Source organism: Siphateles boraxobius, unplaced genomic scaffold (genome assembly GCF_051911475.1).
Source record: "Siphateles boraxobius isolate OS27281-9 unplaced genomic scaffold, OSU_SipBor_1 5, whole genome shotgun sequence".
Classification (NCBI taxonomy): domain Eukaryota; kingdom Metazoa; phylum Chordata; class Actinopteri; order Cypriniformes; family Leuciscidae; genus Siphateles; species Siphateles boraxobius.
The window spans coordinates 30,211,755-30,227,295 of NW_027509141.1; the positions used below are offsets into that span (position 1 = coordinate 30,211,755).

The 15,541-nt window shown below is 38.4% G+C and overlaps 1 protein-coding gene across 1 annotated transcript in view; it reads left to right on the forward strand.

Annotated features, from left to right (window-relative positions):
- Positions 1–14,451, forward strand: part of thsd7bb (thrombospondin, type I, domain containing 7Bb) — a 47,223-nt gene extending 32,772 nt beyond the window's left edge. The window contains exons 11-27 of the mRNA XM_077202849.1: positions 981–1,084; positions 2,665–2,856; positions 2,940–3,248; positions 3,359–3,537; positions 5,314–5,468; positions 5,958–6,111; positions 6,893–7,031; positions 8,093–8,208; positions 8,295–8,409; positions 8,930–9,075; positions 10,359–10,533; positions 10,788–10,961; positions 11,281–11,376; positions 11,533–11,615; positions 12,016–12,208; positions 12,891–12,978; positions 13,441–14,451. Of these exons, the coding sequence (XP_077058964.1) occupies positions 981–1,084; positions 2,665–2,856; positions 2,940–3,248; positions 3,359–3,537; positions 5,314–5,468; positions 5,958–6,111; positions 6,893–7,031; positions 8,093–8,208; positions 8,295–8,409; positions 8,930–9,075; positions 10,359–10,533; positions 10,788–10,961; positions 11,281–11,376; positions 11,533–11,615; positions 12,016–12,208; positions 12,891–12,978; positions 13,441–13,519 (2,497 nt within the window). The 3' untranslated portion in view covers positions 13,520–14,451. The remainder of the gene's footprint in view (positions 1–980; positions 1,085–2,664; positions 2,857–2,939; positions 3,249–3,358; positions 3,538–5,313; positions 5,469–5,957; positions 6,112–6,892; positions 7,032–8,092; positions 8,209–8,294; positions 8,410–8,929; positions 9,076–10,358; positions 10,534–10,787; positions 10,962–11,280; positions 11,377–11,532; positions 11,616–12,015; positions 12,209–12,890; positions 12,979–13,440) is intronic.
- The last annotated feature ends 1,090 nt before the right edge of the window (positions 14,452–15,541 follow it).

A 15,541-nucleotide genomic window follows, 5' to 3' on the forward strand; every position in this document is an offset into this window, starting at 1 on the left:
GTGCACGTATGCTTGTGCTAGGCTGGGTTCCATATGTGGTGAGCCCAGCGGCGATCCCATATGCGTATTCTTCCTAGACCAGCTCCCTGCGATGAGCCCGTGTCTTTCCTTTGGCAGAGTCCGCTGTGCCTTCACTGTCTGATGTAGCCTCCCCCTTCTCAGGCTGTAGCAACCCCAGTGACATTCCATATGTTGCACTGCCCGTATCCAGCGAGTCCATATGTGTATTCTCCACATGTTACCTCCCTTCGGGCAGGATGTGACTTCCGCAGCATCCCTCTCCCCTGGAAAGGCACACTTACCCAGTGTTATCCAAAGAGTTCCACTGGCTGGGTTATAACGGAACAGCAGTTTGAACTCCCTCTACGCAGCCCTTCCGCCCCAGCCAGTTGGGGGTCTGAGAGTCTAGTGTAGGGTGCTGGATGTGGCAGCAACCGTGGCGCTGGGCATAGGGATCCCAATTACGTCGACGTTACGTCGAATGTGAGCGACTGATAGGGAACATCTCGGTTACTAATGTAACCCTCGTTCCCTGAAAGAGGGAACGGGAGACGTAACGTCCCGTCACCACGGTTGCTGACCTTCGCTGTACGGCCATCAAGATCTCGGCTCCTCAGCGAAAAACAATGAGTTTGTGCGCCCGCTTCCTGTTTATCCCCGCGCTGCGGGACAGGGCGCGTGACACGATTCATGTCGTCACGTCGACGTTAAGTCTCCAGTTCCCTCCTGCAGGGAACGAAGGGTTACATTAGTGACAGAGACATTTTCCATCGACCTTTTAAAACTAGTTGAAAGCATTTTTTAAGACAACTACCCAAATATAATAAAACCATGTGCAACCATGTGGTGTTACTGAATTAAAAGGTGGTAATGTGTATCCCTACTAAATGTGCCAACAAAATACAAAATGTTTACAAAATGTAATTGGGTCTTAGCCAGACACTGCAACATGTTTTCTGTGCACGGATGTTTCCTGGCAGATGGCAGACCCACCGCTGGCATCAGTGCGTTCTGGTACCTGATTCGGTGAGGCAGGCTGTGGGTGGGCCCGCAGAGGCATGTGGTGTTGGCCTCGAGACAAGAGGTAAGTGACAGATTAGGATCTCTGTATAATTTAAAGTTTTATTAAGGAAGTTCTACAAAACCGGGGTTACTGTAGGACGATAACTTATCTTAGCTGTTCAGGGGGACTTCTGGGCTGCCTGAAGGTTTCTTGCTGGCAAATTTCCTCACATCCCCATCTTATAGAAAGTTGTCAAAATGTCAGAGAGGACACACAGTGTGGTGTGACATCTGACATATGTGTCTCCGAGCGATTTTAAAATGCCCTGCTGGTGCTTCATGTAAATTTAATGGCAAGTGCTGGCCTATCAAGACTCAGCCGGGTTCCTTTCAAATGTATAATTTCCTCAATATGCACACACTGGGCTTCAGGAAACACAAACAAAACGATTATCTATGGAAGTAATTTGTAAAATTGTTCTTTATTTATTTGTTAATTTCGATTCAGTGGAACAATTTACATAAGAATGGGTTTAGAATGTCCTTAATTTGTTACAGCGGGCCCCAAAAAGAATTTGTAAACAAAGTCATTCAAAGTCTCTCCTTTCTTCTATGGAGCACAAAAATAAGAGTTTGAAGAATATTTTTGACTGTACACTGTCTGTACAAAACAACACTGGGCCCCATTGACTTTCATTGAAAGAACAAAAAACAGACATTTTTCAAAATATCTTCTCTTATGTTTCATGGAAGAAAGAAAGAGAGTGAGCAAATGATGATAACATTTTCATTTTATCACATATGCATATTAGTCCTCGCCTCCACTCACTCACTCTAGCTCAGAGATTCACTGTCAACTTTACTGTAGTAAACGATACACAATGGCAAGTGGAAATACCGGTTTAATTCAGCCATATTATGTTTGAACCAGAAACTGATTCAGAAGAAGAAGTGGAAGAGTGAATGTATACAAGTAACAAGTCGATGCATCAGAATGGTAATCCGTTTTATGTATTGCTCTCTACGTAATAGAATTTTTTATTATTAGAATATGATTAGAACTATGTTCCCGTTAGCCATCTTAGAGTCAGACAGCTGCCTTCTAAAAATCAGCATTCGTATAAACGCTTTGAACAATTTAGAATGTCAGTGGAGAAAAGCATATAGTTCATCATAACATTGTAATAAATGTCATATACATAATTCACCAACTATATTGCTAAATGTACCTGATTTTGCATATCAACAGAAAATATACTGAAATAACCTGGCTTCACTTGAGACTCCCCTGCTTCAGAGCGGTCATAGTTAATGATATAAAGCCCGTTGACGGGATTGGTTACATGTTAGAGGACAACGGTGATTTCAAACAGAGTTTTTGAGACTGTCTTTTTTCACTGCAGTTTTAAGGAGAAAATACTCAACAATTGCGTTTAACTGATGAATTTGCACCTGGCTTGCCTTAAAGCATATTAAAAACACCACATAGACATATAAACAACATTAAAAATTTGATTTCCACAACAGGGGGACTTTAATAAAAACTTAAATAGTGTCTGAATGATACTAAAATAATGTTGGTTTGACATAGTGTCCAACATATTTTATACCACTTTTGTACAAAATAAAAAAATGTCTTTTTCCTCTTTGTCATGTTTGCAGAGGTGTCGTGTGTTGGTGCAGATGATTCTCCAGCAGATATGACAGACTGCGTGAGGTGGGCAAGAGTGATGCCCGTCCCGGTGAGGGAGTGTCGTGTGCCATGTAGAGATGAATGTAGCTTCACCTCCTGGAGCAGATTCACCCAATGTCAAGGCTGTGGAAGTTGGCGGACTCGTACCCGATCTCTGATAGGTAGCCTGACTGCATTCTGATTATCACAATGTTTTCTGAAAGCACACAAACCATCCAAACTCCCCTTCTGTCCAAACTCTCAGGTCGCAGTAAGAAGCGCTGGCGATGCCAACAGGAGGAGTTGTTTCCTCTCATGGAGAAAGAAGCTTGTCCTTGTTCTGAATTCCACACCAAGCCTCAGGGTCCCTGGTCTACTTGTTTGCTTTCACCAGCAAATAATATTGCTGGCCATCCTTTCATCCAAAGAGTTTCCCACCAAGGCCAAAAGACAGTCCAGGACTGGCGAGCTCAGAGGAAGAACAGCGAGTGTGGCCACGGAAAGCGCTACAAAGCTCTTGCCTGTCTCGATCACCTGGGAAAACTGGTGGATCCAGATCTCTGTAGCAGCCCTGGTGATGTGCTCTTCAATATATATATATATATATATGTGTTTTATACTATTATTAGTTATACTATATGTTAAATGTATCTCTAAGTAGTAAGTGCCATCATGCTGTTACAGGGTATGAAGAAGAAGTGTGTCATGTGCCCTGTTTTACGGACTGTAAGCTGAGTGAGTGGTCGAATTGGTCCGCCTGCAGCGCCTCCTGTGGTGGGGGTGTAAAAGTTCGCTCTCAGTGGCTACGAGAGAAGCCTTTCAATGGAGGTCGACCCTGCCCAAAACTCAATTACAAAAATCAGGTGAGAACAATTTTACACTTAGATTTTTTTTATTGAGGGTGGATCATTTTATTTTATTGTTCTTGTAGTCCACAGAAGACAAGAGTTGTTCTGATAACTTTAAATATCCAGAGACATTTAGCATTAGATTTACAATTGAGATTGACAGTAGAGCTGTATAGTCTATTTAAAATAGCCTAAAAAAAATCACATGCTGTACACATGCACACACGTGTATGCTTAAATTGTATGTGTTCATATATTCACGAATAGTGTTTCTTCATCTGTGAGCGAGAGTCACAGAGGACAAGGCAGTGTGTGTAAACCTAGTGTGTAATGTATTATTCATCTGGCCAGGCGTTGGGGGTCTTCCCTTGCCTGCCCACTTTCAGCTGTTTCTCAACAACATAAGACAAGACTGGAGAGGATCAAGACCTCCGGGGACTGAACCTCTTATCCCCCCATCTTTTTGCTCTTTTTACTTTTATTTCACTCTCTTTATTTTCCATAAGGGCAGGTAAAGCAACATTAAAGTTTCATGGATCTGAACTGGAGTCAGCAAGCATTTCCTTCAGCTCAGTTTCCCTCATATAAATGAACCACTAAATAACGAATCTACTGTGGGGGCAAACGTCTTCCAGAAGAAACTAATAGAAATTCTTTCCTTTCCTTTTCTTTCCCTTTTTCTATTTCCTGTTTTCCTATTCCTCCTTCCTTTCCCTATTACTTTCCGCTTCCACTTACTTTCATTTCCTTTTCTTTCTGCAATAATACTTTTTCCTTATATTTTCCTTTTCACATTCCTTTCATTTACTTTCCTTTCCCTTTCCCCATTTTTTTATTTCCTTTATTTTTTCTTTCTTTCCTTTACGTTCACTTTCTACTTTTTTCAATTTCCCTTTCCTTTACTCTTTCTTCATTTGTTCCATTTTCTTTCCCTTTTCTTTTCATTTACTTTCCTTTTCTGTTTCCTTACCCATTCATTTTATTAATTTTATTTCCCTTTTCCCCATTTTTTTAATTTCCTTTCTTTTTATTTCCTTTCTTTCCTTTTTCATGTCCTTTGCTTTGCTTTACCTTCCTATTTTGGTATTTTCCTTTATTTTCCTTGCTCTTTTCTTTCATCTTTATTTTCCTTTCCCCTCTCCATTAATTTCCTCTTCCTTTCTTTCATATCCTTTTCTTTATGCATTTGTTTCTTTTCATTTTCCAATTCCTTTTCCTTCCCCTTCCCTTTATTTGTATTGCCTTTGTTTTCCTTTATTTTTATTTCCTTTACTTATTTTCCTTTACTTTGCTCTACTTATTCCCCTTCACATTCCAATTCCCTATTCATATTTCCTTTCCCCTTTTATATCCTCTTCCTTTCTTGTGGTTTTGCTGCTGGTCATGTTCTCTTCCTTTTCCCCATTCATTCCTCTTTCTTTCTTGTGGTTTTGCTGCTGGTCATGTTCTGCTTATATGAATATCTACAAAGGCTCAGGTGAGTACCCTAGAGGTGTGTGTGTGTGTGTGTGTGTGTGTGTGTGTGTGTGTGTGTGTGTGTGTGTGTGTGTGTGTGTGTGTGTGTGTGTGTGTGTGTGTGTGTGTGTGTGTGTGTGTGTGTGTGTGTGTGTGTGTGTGTGTGTGTGTGTGTGTGTGTGTTATTTTGTCCTTAAAAGTGTGTGTGTGCCTGCCTGTATAAATATTAGCATGTTATCTTTTATCTGTACATACTTAGTATACACAGAGATGCACAACACACACTAGTGTGCATATTGCCATAACTAAAATCATAGCTATCTTGTCTGTGATCAGGTGTCTGAGGTACTTCCCTGTTACTCTGACTGCAGTCGGTATGTGTGGGAAGTGGAGTCCTGGTCCATGTGCATCATAACGCCACCAAACAATCTCACGAACACTGGATCAACACAGCCTTCCTGCGGAGAGGGTTTCCGGACCTGCAAAATCCAGTGAGCTTATCATGCTTAGTCCTTAAATGATTAAATTATCGTTTTAAAAGTTTCATTAAAAAGAAGTTGTGTCTCGTACTGAGAATGTCTTTTTTAAATGTCCCCATTCTGCCACAATATATTGTGCTTTACCTCTGTGGTACAATGATAAAACAGATCCTGTGTGTGTCACACAGCAAAATTGTCTCATAAGTCAGCGTTCAAAACCGAGGAGAGGTCACAACAGTGCCAAACAGATTCATGGGGTCATAACTCTTCTTCTTAAAGATAAGTGAGGTCGTAACTCTGCCCTTCAGACTATAGTGAGGTCAGGAGGGGATGATGGGATACTATCGGTAATATTATAACTGAACAACGTTTTCTGGTTCTATTTGTGCTCTCACCCTGACTGAGAGGTGCCACAACAAGCCTAGACCACGTCTGAATTTTAGGCTCCTTATAGTTTCATTTAAATTATAAAAATAACTTTTGTTTGTCCCTGACTGAAAGCTGCTTGAAAAGCGGAGGAGAAAACCAGGATGAGGTTGTGGATGACTCACTGTGTGCCCAGGAGGAACAGCCAATCACAGCTGAGATCTGTCTACTGTCGTGCCCCTCCCACTGTGTGACATCAGAGTGGAGCCAGTGGACCAAATGTACCGTGGTCAGTTTGACTGATGGATGAATAGATGAAGGGGCTGATGAATGGATAATAAAATGTCAGGATGGAGGGAAGCTTGTCATGATGGGATGACTAAAATGAACATTTATTACTTTAGTAAATATATTCCTGTTGGATGATGGACGGTTGAAAGTTCCCACAATAAAAATAGGTTAATTAATAAGTAAATACCAATTCATTTCTAAAAATGTCAAATGGTGAATTGATAGGAATGTGCATGTTTAGCACTTGTTGATTACGACTGAAAAAGATTGTGGCATGTCCCTACATTAGCAAAAAACAAGCATTTACAGTAATGCATTTTAATGGATGTCTAGGATGCAAGTTATCACACATGAATAAACAATAAAATGCACATTGTTTTGAAGGTATAGCCACATGACTTTAAAATTATGCTTGTTGACATGACACAAATGGGGTAGAATTGCTTACTAACCTGTTATATTGAATATATCCTAAAACCTGTCATTTTTATCTTGATACTCTATCCACTTACAACAGTTACAACCTTTTTTTACTCCAACACCAATGACCACAACTATCTTAAAAGATTAAAATAAGTAACTACAATAATTATAATTAAGATTAAACTACTTACATTTTGGAGTTCCGGAAGTCTTTGGGGTGAGCTGAAATAAAAGTATAGACTTCCATTGTAAATGCATTACTGTAAACACAATTAAAGCGTCGATTACTAAACAAAAGTCCCTATTAGGATATGCACGATTTTATACTGGTGTGATTGATGTCTGCATTCCTCAAGGATTGTAATGCCGGTGATTTGAGGTGGAGGAGTAGAACTGTTTTGAGGTGGCCAGTAGGAGATCACACCTGCCCTGATCTAAACCAGACTCAACCCTGTATCAATATGACCTGTCTCAAATACTCCTACGTTTACTCAGGTACTGTAACAAACGTTCACACCAGTGGCGAGGCCAGACATTTTAAAGTGAGTGGACCTTGGTGAAACAGGGTGGACCTCAGTGCCTACTCTCAAACTGAAGTACATCATTTTGCAATACAGGAGATAAAAATATAGATGCAAATTTTGACACCTAAAACAATAGCCGAATAAAATATGCCTAAATTGAAAATAAAAATGTGATTTGTTGAGCATCATGCATTATTAGTCTCATATATCATTGAAAAGGTCTCAACTAACAGAATACAGCAAGCATAATTGTTTCAGGTAGAGACCAATACCAAGTACATGTAAACAGTTTACACATGTGGCTTTTGGGCCACGTTTTGGTTTGTAGCTTAACCAAGTAAAGCATAATAGAAAACATATTTATTTAGAGCAGGTGTTCTCAATTCAAACGAACCCTTACACAACATAACACGACACGTAGATCTTGAGATAATTCTCATACATTGGCATTCCATACTGCTTTGCTAAAGCTATAGGACATCGGAGATCTGATTGCGTCACGATGATGACGATGATGCATTGTTTTCTAACGTCATTTGACAACGTTAGGAAGGTCAACGAATAGAAACTATTCAGACAGTATGTGATTTAAAACAGAGCTTGGATGTCAGGTATAGTGGATAGGGACGATGATAAAAGACCGATCGGTGCTGTGGATTGATCACTCATATTGACAGAACTAGCATTTACCATTCTCTATAGAATAGAAGCACACAACTGAAAGATCAGCGCTCATCCACAGGGATCTTATTAAATCTTGCTTTATTCTTTACGTTTACACATGCAATTAGTTCCTATGTTCGTATATTTGAATGATTATTGTCATGTATGCAGGATTTTTCTTCTTTCCCACAGAAAAACTTGGTGTCTCATTTAATTGGGTAAGCCATCAGTCTGAGAGGAGCACTGCCATCCTGGCCCTAATGTAGCCTCGCCACTGGTTCATTTCACAATTTACAGATTGTCAAAAACAAATTTCTGTGTAGTGCAGGGAGTGAAGTCTGTGTGTGTGTGCTTGTGTGTGTGTCTAAGACTGGAGTAGCTGTCAGCTCAGTGAAAACGCAGTGTGTGGCCGCGGGATTAAGACTCGACTCCTGAACTGTGTCCGCAGCGATGGGAAGCTGGTGGAACTGAGCATGTGCAAAGAGGTGACTGTTCTTTTCTCACTGGAATTCTTTCACAATAAATGCTCAATAGGAATCCAATGTTTTTATTATTTTCCTTTCTTTTCTAGTTGGGTCCTTCACGTGGAAAGCTCTCTGCCCCCTGTGAGGTGGGCTGCCCTGTTAATTGCCTGATTACAGAGTGGTCCACCTGGTCAGAATGTTCACACACCTGTGGAAGCCAAAGTACGATATCCAATTTATATAATAATAATAATGTTAATATTATAATAATAATTATAAATATTTCACTTTTTATTTTTTTACTTTATTTATTGGATTTATATTTCGTTTTTTATAATAATATAGTTTTTTTTATTGAAGAAAACAAGTAGTGCTTTCCTTCTCAACACTGGCCAATAAAATAAAAATAATAATAACAACAATAATTATTATTATTATTATTATTAATAGCAATTCATTATTTTATATTATATCTATAATCTTTGGAAAGATATGACACACCTGTATGTTTACACCCTTCAGAGTTCAGTCATGCTTCCTTGAACTCGGCTGTTGTTAGGGGCTTAATTAAAATCTATTATCAGTCTCATTTATCTTCATCCCAGGCTCTGCCAGTCCCATGAGTAAACTCTTCCCAGAGCGCTTATTAAATTCAGCATGAAAACAGTGCTCACACTGGACTTCAGGTCCTGATCCCATGTGTTTGTGCCTTGCTGTGTGTGTATTTGTGTAAATTTTCCAGGTCACATGACACGTTCCAGGGTCGTTCTGCAGCCTGCCATTGAGGGGGGTCGTCCCTGTCCATCTCAACTCTCCCAGACTCGTCCCTGTCCCATAAGACCCTGCTACAGCTGGAGACTGGGGAACTGGAGACCATGCAGGGTTGAGGTAGTACTGATGCAGTGCACCTGATTGAGTTAAACTCAAACAAACAATTGTCCTTTGCAAGCACAAATGAACAGACCAAAGATGTTCATGTAGCTAAAGGCTACTGCTTTCCATTAAACTGTCAGAGTGAGCACATCAACAGGGTTTCCCCGAGCTCATATGAGATAAAATTATCCTCGCTACGCCGCTATAAACTGCTCTGACAGAGTTCTGGCTCATTTGTTTCTTTAGCATTAAATCAGCATATTAGAATGATTTCTGAAGGATGATGCTACTGAAGAATGGAGTAATTATGCTCAAAATTCATGTTTTTAACAATTTTATTGTTTTTACTGTAATTTTGATCAAATAAATACAGCCTTGGTGAGGCTTTAGTTTAAAAATATATATATAAAAAATATTTACCAAACCCAAACTCTTGATCGGTAGTGTACGTCAAAAGTCATTTCAGGTCTAAAAAAGTATATAATTTTATGTGTAAAAAAGTACAAATAAACAAATTTTTTTGGCCAGTAAAAAATGTAAAAAATTGAAAAAATAAAGTAAAATTATTTTTGGGTGCTGTAAAATACATAATTACAAATAAAAAAATCTAATTAATTTCTAGGTATAAATTAAAAAATTATTAAAAAAATGTAAATCCCTTGTCCCAGGTTTCTCTCTAGTACAGGAATGGGCAACTCCGGTCCTCGAGGGCCTCGTTTAGCTCCAACCCTGACAAAGATTATTTTTTAATAATGAAAATATTGATTAGCTTGTTCAGGTGTGTTTAATTAGGGTTGGAGCTAAACTCTGCAGGACAGTGGCCCTCGAGGACCGGAGTTGCCCATCCCTGTTCTAGTAGAATAAAGGCTACCAATTAAAGGTGCCAGTGTCTCTACAAAATCACTAAAATAGGTGTCCTGAGCAATCAGATGTGTCTCTTTGACAGACACAGGTTCTGTAAGCAGCAAAAAAAAACACACGCTTTTTTAGCCAATCAGAACACCAACAGATCAGAAACACTCTCTGGCTGTGAATCATTTCGCGTGTTGGACACAAGCCCGTGCGGAGGCCACATCATGGTGTTATGAGCCAATTATATTACGGCTCAATCTAGAGTGGTTTCTTTCTACCCACACTTTCTACATGACAGAACTCTAGAAAAAATAAATGACCTGAACTATTTCAGCTGCACACAGAAAAGACATAATACATCTAAACTGTCCAATGTAACATCATGAACATGACAGATGCTGTCAGCTCAGATATGCTCTGTCTGTAATCTTTCTCTCTCTTTGCAGGGAGCCGACTGTGGCGAAGGAGTAAGTCGGAGGGAAATATCCTGTGTGGTGCACTGGGGTTCTCTCTCAGGTCCTCCTCAGCCCGTTCCGGTGGATGATAAGATGTGTGTAGGAAATTCACAGAGCAAAGTCAGTGAGATGGAGTTATTGCAGCCCTGCACAATCCCTTGTCCAGGTTTGCATCTCTAACACAAATACTAGCACAAATACCACACTCAAAAGTTTGGAATAAAGATTTTTGTTGTTGTTGTTGTTGTTGTTGTTGAAAGAAGTCTCTTATGCCCACCAAGGCTTTAATTAAAAATACAATAAAAACAGTCATATTGTCAAATTTTTTTCTACAATTTCAAATAACGGTTTTCTATTTGAATATTTTAATATGTAATCTAGAAGCTCTTTGCAACCACTCATTTCTGTCTCGTACGTCAGGAGAATGTCACCTAACAAAGTGGTCACCATGGAGTTCATGTCAGCTGCTGTGTTTGGATGGCCGGAGTTTTGAGACGTGGGGTCGACAGGCTCGTTCTAGAGCTGTAGTCACACAAGTCCCGGAGAACCAGGACTCCTGTCCCAGCCAGATGTATGAGACACGGTCATGCCAAGGTTTGTGGGTAGCCATAGTGGAGAAAAAAAAACATAAGCAGTTTAATGCTTTTTTGTCATGAACATGCGCTGCTTACTTACTATCACCATTTTGATATTGGTAAAGAAGAATCAGTCCGCAACATTCAAAAGAACACAATACTTGGACTCTTTTTTGGTTTGAACAAACTTCCTTTGGTCAGTTCCAAGCTGTTGTTTTTCATAGATGTTATTTCCTCTCTAAATGTTTGAGAAAATAGCTCTAAGACTGAGAAGTGATAAACAGGAAGTGTTGTTCAGCCACTAAACCAGAAAAGCACTCAAGTGTCTGTTCTTCCAGGAGGAACGTGTCTTAGTTATGAATGGATGACCGGTGAGTGGAGGCATAACCGTAGGCTGGTGTGGTGCCAGCGCTCTGACGGAGTCAACGTCACAGGTGTGCACTATCAATGCATTCATCCTCAGAATAGTATTATAAGAAAGCAAATTCATGTCTTATTTCATACCCCTTTTAGTATTGGAAAGGACTTGTAAAAAACACAACCATTAATTTTCATTTTGGCTTAATGTAATCAGTGTTCCTCTACATTAGGAGGCTGCATCTCTCAGAAGCAGCCGTCTGCGGTACGACAGTGTCACCCTCCCTGCAACAAACCCTTCTCCTTCTGCACACAGGTGACACAGAACACTGTGAACACACATGATCTGATTCATTTTCCCGGCTGCTGAACATGTCCAGGTCCTATTTTATCCCAAAACTAAAAGCACCAAAATAGTAACAGTATTTTTTATTTTTTTTAAAATGATGATCATTTTGCTCTCTTGACTCCTCATTGTTATTGTTAACCAAAAGCAAAACTATTACAAATGTTTTTGGTGAATTAAAGCTAAAAATGTTGTCAGCAATTAACTTAAATAAAAAAAAAATTAAATACAAAAATTATTATCTTATTATTGTCATTATATTTTAATCATAAGGTTATGGTTATGGACGTCTCCATAAGAACAGAGCACATTTCAATATCCAGCCCACTCACTCTGATGTTTTACGAGAATCTCTCTGTCTTTCTGTCAGAATGGAGTTTGTGGTTGTGAGAAGGGCTTCACGGAGGTCATGACCTCTCATGGTTTCCTTGACTACTGTACCAGAACCCCAGGGTTGGACCATAAGAAGGCAGATGTGAAAACCACCGCAGGACGTCTTAGACCAGAGCACACTCAGAACAAGAACCTCATCAAGGACTGGGTACTACAGCCACTTGGACCAGGTACTCACAACAACCAAATGCTTGATTCAGTGATGATGTATTCTTGTAAGCAGAAGTTAGCATCACCCTGGTAACCAAACCGAATTTTTCCATTGGCTTTTGTATGATTATAGAAAATAAGCTCTGTGACCAACAAAAAATGTTTTGGTTCTCAAGCATTTTGTTCTTAATGATTATCTCTTTACAAATTAACACACCTTTATGAATTTCTGAGGCTTAAATACAATTGGCAGAAGTAAAAAGCTAAATGTAGGCGATAAACATTTTCCCTAAAAATTTGGAAGCGGACTAGTGAGTAGATGAGTTTACCTGTTCGTTGTGTTGGCGTTTAATGTCTCAACAACCTCTGTAGTTCCATTTAGACACTTGTTAGCACTTTTTTCAAGACAAGTAAATGTTTTTAAAAAACAAACAAAATTACTTATGTATTTTATGTCATCGAATAAAAAATATATTAAACTTGTGTTAACCACAAACCCTATTTCAGGCATTTAACCAACAATTTAACCGGAAGTGCTAAAATACTAACTGGTTTACAGGCCTAGAAAAATACGTCATCCCTGCAGCATTCTATTGGATGAATTGTTTGATTGACAGCTGGTGGTCGAGAGACAGTTTTCTCAAACAGAATGCTTTGGTTGAGCCATGCTTTGTACATGTTAATGTTTATTTTGACTGACAGATGGGCGCGTCAAGTTGTGGGTATATGGGCTGATGGCAGCTGGGTTTGTTGTGATCCTCCTCCTCATCATGATGTCCTTCCTACTGTGGTGAGGCTGATTTTTACATGGCTGTGCTAGTTTAATGTGCTTCATATCACTCTATGGTCTCTGTCTTCTCACATAATAAAATAGTCGGGGTCCTAATCACCCTCCCACCAGTTTAGTTTCAGATAATGACTGCCTGAATGAGCTGAATGAGCATGTATGACTCCCTCAATGGTAAATGAAACATGTTTGTTCTGCACTCTGGTGGTGATAGTTTAAACTGCAATCAATCATGATGCAAATTGTTTCTTAGGTAGTTTAGTGAGTTTATTTACTTTTTATTTTAGGATTGCCTTTACTTGATTATTCATTTTATTTGTTTACTTTTGTATTTAAAGTGTTTAGTTGTCTCTGTTGTTATGTTTGCCTGTATAGCGCTTTGAGGAAGCAACTTTTAAAGGCGCTATATAAAATAAAAGTATTATTATTATTATTATACATATTTAAACATGTTTTGCGTTTCAGTAAGAACCCAGAGGACAGTCCCAGCAGCAGTCCGCAGAAAGCACTGGCTCTGGCATATGATGGAGACTTGGATATGTGAGTCCACCATGCTAAAAAAATGCTCAAAACAGACGTCTGGCATCATTCAGGCCACAGCATGAACTTTTACAAGCTGAGCATGACAAAGAGCCAGACCAGAGATGGTGTTGACTGGAAAACTGATGTTTAAACAGCACAAAAACTAAACGGGAGGCTGTCGAGAGATCTTGGAAAATGTCATACAGCCGAAACAGGATGTGACATCATGTAGCGTGAGTGTGTATATGTTTGTCTGTGTGAGGATCTGTGCGTGCATGTGTGTATGTGTTAATCAGAGAGTTTGTATAATGCCCATTATGAGGAGATTGTTCTGTACATTTTAAAGGAATTGTTCACTCATAAAGGATTTTTTTTCACGCACTCATGTCATTCCAAACCCGTATTAATATCTATCTTCTGTGAAACACAAAAAGAGAATTTCTAAAGAATATCTTGGCCACTCTTTTTTTTAATACAATCAGTCGTATGAACTACTTTTATGAATCTTTTGTGTCTACTATTTTAAATGTTTAAAAGCTTTGTTCCCATTCTCTGCATGAAAACGAGCAATCAGAGCATTCTTAAAAACATTTAATTAAAATTCCTTACGTTCCACAGAAGAAAGTCAGTCATATGAGTTTAAAACGACATGAGACTGAGAAAATGATGACAGAATTTTCATTTTTGGATGAACTATCCCTTTAAAGATCCCAATTAAAAAGGGATGTTTTCTGATGCACTACATTAGTGCCATCTTAAGTGCCATATTTATTTCATTTATATGTTTTAAAACCTATATAGCCTTTAAAAATTGCCTCCCTATTTGAATCATTTAGGTTTTAAACAACAATGTTTTGCTCAGCTTTGAAGGACGTTCTTTTGTAATGTGTATACTGTAATGTGAATATTTTCTATCTGTGTCTTTGAGTGGTTTATAAATAAATCTGAATCTCAGAGAGGACTGTTTTAATTAAATAAGCACTGTTTCATGCTGTAGGACTTCCATATTTTTGTATATCTATATATGGTTGCGCTCTATTAGATTCATCTCTGTCTTTGCGGTTCTGGAACACTGCTGCTGTCATTTCTGATCAGTATCAATACACTGAGCCAACTTCTATGGGTCAAGCCCAGATTGTCATATTCCTCTCATGAATTGTAATTAGAATGTGAATTAGTTACAACAGATGAGATCAAATGAGGAAAACGCAGGTGCTACACAGCTGCATGTATTCACAAGGGCCTGTAGATGGCAGTGCTATGATAGAAATCCCAATTATCTGAGGTTTTTGGTTCTTGTATGCTGATATGACGCTCTATAAGCATACAATACAATATCAAGGATATGTCTCACATTATCCTAAGAGGGCATCTGAGTTTTAAGCATTAGTAGCTATATATAGGCTATATATATAATTCCAGAAGTTTGAAGAACTTTATGTTCTTCAATAAAAAAGACATGTATTGACAAGAAAAAAGGAAATATCATTTCATTTGATTTTTTTAACCATTTTAAATAAGTTAGATTGTTTTTATATATATATTAATATATATATATATTATTGTTTATAATATTAATAACAATAATATATTAATTTATTATATAAAATACATTTATTTCATTCTGCTTCCACTTTGAATGTTTGCTGAGGACCCCTGGTTGAGAACCACTGTTCTAGATCCCATTTTGAGATCTAGAAGATTTTTTCTCTTTTTTTAAGATATCAAGATTTATATATATTAAAAAAAAGATAAAAATTACTGCTTAATTTAAACATACAAAAAATTTAAAAGTCATTTATTGCAGCTTACAGTTTTCAGATTAGCTTATATAAAATTTAAATCTTACAGAGTTATACCAATAAAGGTATAATATTGTTTCAAACCTATGTGATTTTCATGGAACAAAAGAATGAGTTGAAGTTTAGCATAATATTTGAGTTGCTTCCATGCAATGATTTCTCAATCTCGCTCGTGCTTGTTCATATTCACACATATCAGACATGCCGTGACAGACTTGACGTCAATGACAACAAATCTAAAT